At 35.2% G+C, this 8,103-nt stretch overlaps 1 protein-coding gene across 3 annotated transcripts in view; it reads right to left on the bottom strand.

Moving 5' to 3' along the window:
- Positions 1–2,784: 2,784 nt before the first annotated feature.
- LOC120781686 (ATP-dependent Clp protease proteolytic subunit) overlaps positions 2,785–8,103 on the bottom strand; it is a 114,781-nt gene continuing 109,462 nt past the window's right edge. The window contains exons 4-5 of one of the 3 annotated variants that reach the window (XR_005706133.1): positions 3,306–3,717; positions 2,785–3,116 (exon numbers count right to left, since the gene is read on the bottom strand). Coding sequence is in view for 2 of the 3 variants with exons in the window: in XM_040113903.1 (XP_039969837.1) it covers positions 3,681–3,717 (37 nt within the window). In the remaining variant the exon portion in view is untranslated. Of the gene's footprint in view, positions 3,117–3,141; positions 3,718–6,276; positions 6,315–8,103 lie in introns of those variants that run through there. The other 2 variants (XM_040113903.1, XM_040113904.1) reach the window with 2 other exon arrangements.

The following is an 8,103-nucleotide window of genomic DNA, read 5'->3' as shown; positions in this document are numbered from 1 at the left end:
CTCTTTGACACCATGTCTGAAATCCCACGTGATCTGTCAAATACTAATGCATGAAAATCCTAACCTCAAAAAAATCACCCGATATTAGAACTCAGTGGCATTTTGCCCGTTGGGGTACGAGTGCACATTTTGAGGGCTAGATGAGGGGATCATCGCGGGCAAACATGAAGAGGGAAGTGAGAGCAACGTATTTTACCACTCCATATTTACAAATGAGAGCAACGTATTTTGCCACACCATGTTTACAAATGAGAGCGCGCGCATACACGGGAAGTTGAACTGTGGGTAATAACTGTAAAATTGGCTAACAATTTTAAGTTTCTTTGTAATTACTATACATTTATAAAATGTAAGACAAATAACAAAAAGTATGATAAATATTTTATTTTAGTAATCTTTTTTTTTAATATGTCTTTATAACAGCATTTAATTCAGTTTATTTAAAATAATAAATTCCATGTTTGGTATAATCTCATTTGCTGTCTATCGCCCGCTTACCATAGAATATCCAAAGATTTGGGGTTTTCCCCGTAGAAACGCGTCAGCAGATTGCTCTCTCACAACGCATGGTTGCCAATCTCGATTTACTGTAGTAATTACAAAAAATGTCTTCAATATGCTCGAAATTTTCTTTAACTAACTCAAAATCAGAGTCGAATGCTATTATTTAAAAATATATAAACTATTTTTAATAGTTTGATTTCAGTGTTGATATTTTATATTATGAAAAGTTAGATGTGTATAAAACTACATATGCGTATTGAGTAATGGCAACATTGTTCGAATGAAAACGAGAACAAAACGCTTGCCGCTCGTAGCGAAGGGAGAAGCGGTATTCTATGTTTCTGCCATTAGCGTTTGTATCCTGTTTGTGTGCTTAGCCATTCTCAATAAATAATGCCATACCGCGCAAATATATTTTTATTTGATGATTTTTTATATTTTTGAAAATATGTGTTCCCTTTTTTTAGCGCGTATTATTATTTTAATACATTTCCAGAGGCAAGTTACATATATTTTTAAAATTTAACAAAACAATAATAGAAAAGAGCCCCAATTCTTTGAATATTTTGATAAAACAACCAAACTGAAAATATCACAAATTATATATTTATATAAGCATTTTCATTAAATGGAATTGCAATATGTTTAACCAAAATATATATTATGGTCACAAGTATATTTTCTTGTTTATATATGCAGATATATAAAACTGCCTTGCATATGTACGTACAAAAGCCCACAACTTCATAGACTCACAGCAATAAGGGTAACAAGTGCTTTCCGAACAGCGAAGCAGCTGAAGTACTAGCTAGTATGCCGCCCATAGACATCCAGGGTGACGAGCTCACAAGATTATATGAGCTATCAGCGCCAATTACAGAAACCCAAAAGAGAGAAGAGAAAAAGAAGAGCATAACTATATGGCAGCAACGGTGGCAAACCTCAACTAAAGGACGGTGGACCCACAGACTTATACCTAACATCCATACGTGGATAAGTAGACGACATGGGGACCTGGATTTCCACCTGACCCAAATATTAAGCGGGCATGGGTTCTTCAGAGGATATCTATACAAATTTCAAAATGACGTCAGTCCGTATTGTTCGATGTGTGCGGAGTCCATAGAAGACTCTGAACACGTGTTTTTCCATTGTCCTCGGTTTCGAAACATAAGAAAAAGGTTAGAAACCTCACTAGGTGGTAGCCTAACGGTGGAAAATTTGACTGCATTTATGTGTCAGTCCTCTGACAAATGGATAGCTGTTCGCGAAGCGGCAACTTCCATCATGACTACATTAAGACAGTTACAGCAGAGTAGGCGTTAGTCCGTCCGTGTTATAGAGGAGACTTAAAATGTCTTGTCATTCCCATGAAGTAATACCTTACCTGGTGGTTCCGTGGGAGTGTCTTGAGTTGGGAGTAGGTTAGGTTTAGCGGATTAAAGTTCCGCACTCCGGCTTTCGATGCTTCCTCCTACTATAAAAAAAAAAAAAAAAAAAAAAAGCCCACAACTTCAGAAAAGTTTTCCCAATTGTACTAAAATGAATTTTTACAACTGGCATCACCACCATTAAATGTTCTATCACATGTACAGTGGTGTGAACAAAATAGGAACAACCATATGGTGTTGTTGAGTTTTAAAATGTGCTTTTTTCTTATTAAATAAAATTGTTTTTAGATACGAGTATAACTTATATAATTTTTTCCTAACAGTGATTAGACTTTTCCATCATACAAAGGTAAATAAAAACCAATATTAATGCGAAACTCTAAAACCTGCAAATTATGTTTACTTCTTTTTGTTCACGCAACAGTACAATTCCGATATGAAGTAAACTTCCCCTCTTTAATTTGTCAATGTCAGTATTGCCGCAACCAGGAATAAAGGGATGTTCATCTTATTCCAGTGTGAGAGCGCTTCAAAATTAGCATTTTTTATAACATTTTCCATTATGGCCAGATTGAACAAAATAACAATTTTTGGGCATTTATCAATCCAACACCCAACATTTAGTACGAATAGAAATTACTAAATAGTGGTTATTTATTATATGGATAAACTATTTAAATCTTTTTAAAGAATACTACAACAACTGACTTTTGTCCTCTTAATACCCAATAAAAGGATTTAAGCTTGTTAGCTCTCAATCATTACACGTTTTTAATCATTTTGCACTGAAAATAAAACTATGATACTTCAAATTACAAAACGTTTCTTCAAATGCCTTTAAATTTCACAAATTTATTTAATTTTCATTGTTTTACATTTTTTATAAGTGGTCTTGAACGATGCAACAAATCCCTCCGTTTACACATTTTTTTGGTAAGATTTCAATCTGGATATCGCTCGTTTCCAAATGATACACGTCAAAACCTACTGAACTCGATTAGCTGTCAAAGTTCAGTAGGTTTTGACGTTTAGCAATTGCTCGTTTCTCGGAGTTGGCCATCTCTTTCTCTCAGGCCGCAACCATTCTGCGATGAACATTACGGAGGAATGCAATTGAGTTTTTCGCAACTTCTTTTGCCGTTCCCTCCGTAAACTGATATTCTCCTCATCTAGCCCTCATGCGCACTTTGCTAACTTTGCGGGCTAAAAATGTGTCCACACCTGGTTTAAATAATACAGAAATTACTAAATGTGGTATTTAATTTATTTCTTAACGTTTTAATTTTAGCGCTACCAATGTAAATTTTTGATTACTGATTCATGTATATTACAAAGCATTTTTTGAGTAAAGTAAGAAAATTATAGAACTGTTCTCGATATTAATTTTATTTGTGAGCACTGTATGCTCACCTTAGAAACTATCCAGCTAGTTTCTGCTTTGATGTTTTCGCAGAAATCATCCCTGCAGCCACATGCTTGGAGCAGAACCATACAACAACGACAACAATATACCGACCGGTCTTCGGACGAAACTAACTTCCGACAGGTACTGACCGCCGTGGAGCTATCAACACCTGCAGCGACTTCCTTCCAGTGATTGGCATTCCTGAAGTTGTATACATATGTGTTCAGTAAAGTCGCTGGCGAATTTTTGAGCACTGAGAGCGCTGAACTTTATCTACTTCAAAGTAAGATTAACCACAGTTGTGTACAACGCTCGATATTTCCTTATTTAAATAACATAGTTGTGTTGAAAGCACTAGCATATTGGTTAATATGCATGTCTTACTTGGGTGAGAGCCACTGGAGCGCAGCAGACATTCTAGACAAAAAGGAAATAAATTTGAAAAATTAACTGTTTAACGCCCTAAGCTATAATCACAACTTTTTTGTATGACTTTGTATAAAGATTTATTTTTATTAACCTGAAATCTTTTGCTTGGTCAGCAAGTGTTAATAACTGAAATTTAAACATTTTATTTGGTTACCTTAACATAGGTAACCCATGTTAATCTTTTGTTCGGTTACCAAACAAATGTTAAGGTAGCCAAACAAAATGTTATGGGAAGTAAACAACAGATTTTAGTAACAATTTTTGACGTTTCATAACATGAAATCCATGGTAACCACTGTAAATAACATAAACGTATCATCTACTTACGTTAACATATCATATTAAATATTGTAGCCCTCAACTTTTTATAACAATTAGGAACAAACTTAAATAGTATAGTTATAGTAGTATAGTATTTATTTTTAAAATTGAATGTTAAGGTATCTAACAAACACAAAAAAAAAATAATTTAGTTCTTTATATTAATTTTAGACATTTGCAAATTTCGGATAAAAAATCTCAAGCCGGACCCAATCATTTGGTAGCAACGAATATGTTCAATTTTGAACAATATTATTATTATATTTAAATTACTTAATACTAATAGTTCTAAATTGATTAATTTAAGATATCATTGTTAAATTAACTTACATATGTATTGTTCAAAAAGTTTATTCTACGAGCTGAAATACCATAAAAGAGTTCAGTTACTAAAAAATAAAAAACATCCGACTATTTTAGGCTAATAATGTTCAACAAACTTATTTCAGCTTTTCACCGTTATTCCGAATGTTTAAGAACTTGGATGATTAGCCGAAATCATCTATAGGTGGAAGTTTATGGTGAGCATGCACTAGAGATGACAAATATCTGAGTACCTGTGACTTTGTCACTGCTACTTAAAAATCACTGGTCACAGCTGTGACAAGTTTCCTAAAGTAGCAGTGACTGGAAATAACGAACACATGGGAAACAAAGTAGCAGTCACAGTATCACACGAAAAATTGCGACTGTGACAAAATAGCATTTACAGGGAAACATGAAAAATTACGACTGTGACAAAACAGCTTTCACAGGGAAACATGAAAAATTGCGACTGTTGCAAAATAGCACTCACAGTGTAAAATAAAAATTGTGGGTGTGATGAATTCATATTCATTAAAGCTATGAATTTTCTTCAATTTTAGATAAGTAAAAATTGGTTAACATACAAAAAGTTAATTTAGCTTTAAACGGGTAATACTTATGTACAAATTAAATTGATTACAGAAACCTCAATGCTGTAGTAAAGCTAATTATAAAACTTTTAATCTTAAAATTGCATTAATTTATATAGTTATTTAAAAAAACTTATAAAAAGTATTTTATAAGTAACGAAATATTTTTAAAAGTATGTTTTCGTTTACTTAAAATTGTCATCCGATCATTTACATTAATTTTTGTATGAAACGGTTACAAATTAGTTTGCTTATACGTAATAAAAATTAAAGATGTCTGTGTCAAAAAGAACCAAAACAAGTTATGTGTGGCAATATTTTAAAGAGATGGATGCTGTTTTCGCAAAATGTGATATTTGTAAATCCAAAATATCATATAAAACGTCAACATCAAATTTAAAGATAACATATCGAACGGAGGCATCCTACCGTTCGATTGGAAATGGTAATATAATTTTGAAGTTATTATCAAATAGGTATTGTGAAAATGTTTTTGCAGTCGGAAACTACGCCAGCGCCGCAAAATGCGCCTGTTACTTTTTAAGAGGATATTCCATCAACTTCGACTGCATTACCAAAGCCTTTAACACAAACTAAGATTTTAAATGTCGCGCGGCTAAAATCAAAAAGTGAAATAACAAGCAAGTTATTGCAGCTCTTTATGGTGGATTTGCAACCTTTCTCTATAGTTGAGCACAAAGGTTTTCGGGAATTTGTAATAGCCCTAAATCCATCTTATGACATTCCTAGCAGACGTGTGATTTCAAAATCAATGATTCCTGCATTGTATGAGGAATGTAAACATAAGGTGCGAGAAATGATTAGGAGCGGGGAAAAGTTTTGCATCACCACTGATTGTTGGACATCGCGGAACACGTCTAGTTTCATTGCTGTAACGGCACATTATGTCTCCGAAAATGTTGAACTATTTTGCACACCATTAATGCTTTTGTTGTTTTGGTTCACATGCTGCTTCCACCGCAAAGTTGAATCCAGCGTAAGACCAAGATATTTGGCCCTGCTAGTCATCTCGACCTCTCTACCACCAAGTGTGAGTTTCCTGAGACCAGGTAGGGACCTGCGTCTCGTAAACGGAACTACCGTCGTCTTTGTCCGTAGACACTTGGTCTTTTAAGGGGGTACTCTCATGTGAACGCATACATTTTACCACCTTTTAGGAATTTTTTTTTTATGTGACAACAAAATTCAATAATTTCAATTTTTTAATATATTTTTATTTGTGTTTTAAAATGTACAAAATTTTTTTTTGTTTTTTACATTTTTAATATATTTTTTTTTTAAATCAAAGTAGTCCCCAACAAAAAAAAGTAGTTCACTGGTCATGGCGATAGCGGCTGTTCATGTTGTCTGAAATAAAAAAAAATCGAATGGATTATTATTCAGTATTTCTGCGGCTATCGTCCCTACCAAATATAATCAATATCATTAAAAACAATGTCGAACTTCAAAAAAAAAGTCACGAAAACCTTGTTTTTATTCGTTAAAAATCGTTTAAAAAAATATGAAAATATTTTCGAAAATAAACAATTCTGGTAGGGACAATAACTATAAATGAGTAGAAGAACATATGTAAATTTTAAAGCAATCGGTTGAATACTTTTTTTTAGGACCATGACAGTTTCAGAAAATTATGATTCGAGAAAAATGCGTTTAGAAACGTAGCAGCTGCAGACTTGTCATGGCGTCTGGTAGACAGTCGCTTACGACACGTCGGCGACTATGAGCTGTAACTTATCAAATACTATGAATTTCGGTCTGAATTTTTCACAGCATGTTTTCAATAGGTTTTACTATCAAAATTTAAAAGCAAAATCGATTTTTCGAAGTGATTACATGAGAATACCCCTTTAAGGTATTATCAAAACTTTTAATGCCAAAGCAAATAAATATATATGTATGTAACCTATATTAATTATATATTTAGGTAATATTATAAACCTTACTTAAGTATGCATTTTAACAGATTTTGTGGAATTCAACAAGAAATAGGTCAATTTGCACATATGTACTTATCTGCTTTAATATCAAATATATAGAGAATATAATTAAATGATATCCGTAGTAGTTTGCGGGTTTGAAAATATGTGAATATATATATAATATTTCCCCTGCATACGGTTGTGCGTTGGGTTTGGGACCCGCCACGTAAAAAGCCCCCCCCCCCAATGAAATCTAAACGACAGCCTCGGATGAGAGACCCCCCTTTTGATGACCACCATGGCAAACGAAATAAGGACTACGATTTGAGGGCATGCACCTGGAATGTCCGGACCCTTAATTGGGAAGGTGCCGTTACCCAGCTGGTTGATGTCCTGGCGAAAATAAAGGCTGACATCACCGCCGTCCAAGAAATGCGATGGACGGGACAAGGCCGTGTAGGTCCTTGCGAAATTTACTACAGTGGCCATATAAAGGAGCGCAAGTTTGGTGTTGGATTCGAGGTGGCAGAGAGACTCCGTCGCCGAGTACTACCATTCACTCCGGTGAATGAACATCTAGCCACAATCCGCATCAAAGCTAGGTTCTTCTACATATCGCTGATTTGCGCCCATGCCCCGACGGAAGAGAAGGACGAGGTAACCAAAGATGCCTTCTATGAGCGGTTGGAGCGCGCTTATAAGAGCTGCCCCCGCCACGATGTCAAAATCGTGCTTGGCGACTTTAACGCCAGGGTGGGTAAAGAAGGTATCTTTGGCACTACGGTCGGTAAATTCAGCCTCCACGACGAAACTTCCCCAAATGGGTTGAGGCTGATTGACTTCGCCGGGACCCGAAATATGGTTATCTGTAGTACTAGATTCCAGCATAAGAAGATTCATCAAGCTACCTGGCCGACGGATTGCCGGCCGAGCTATTCAAACACTGCGACGAAGAACTGATAAGGAGCATGCAGCATCTTCTTTGTAAAATATGGTCGGACGAAAGCATGCCCAACGATTGGAATTTAAGTGTGCTATGCCCAATCCATAAAAAAGGAGACCCCACAATCTGCGCCAACTACCGTGGGATTAGTCTCCTCAACATCGCCTATAAGGTTCTATAGAGCGCATTGTGTGAAAAATTAAAGGCCACCGTCAACGAACTGATTGGACCTTATCAGTGTGGCTTCAGACCTGGAAAATCAACAACCGACCAG

This window comes from Bactrocera tryoni, unplaced genomic scaffold (genome assembly GCF_016617805.1).
Source record: "Bactrocera tryoni isolate S06 unplaced genomic scaffold, CSIRO_BtryS06_freeze2 scaffold_7, whole genome shotgun sequence".
NCBI classification, from domain to species: Eukaryota; Metazoa; Arthropoda; class Insecta; order Diptera; family Tephritidae; genus Bactrocera; species Bactrocera tryoni.
Note: the sequence above shows the minus strand (reverse complement) of the source record. Positions and strands in the feature narration are given on the sequence as shown.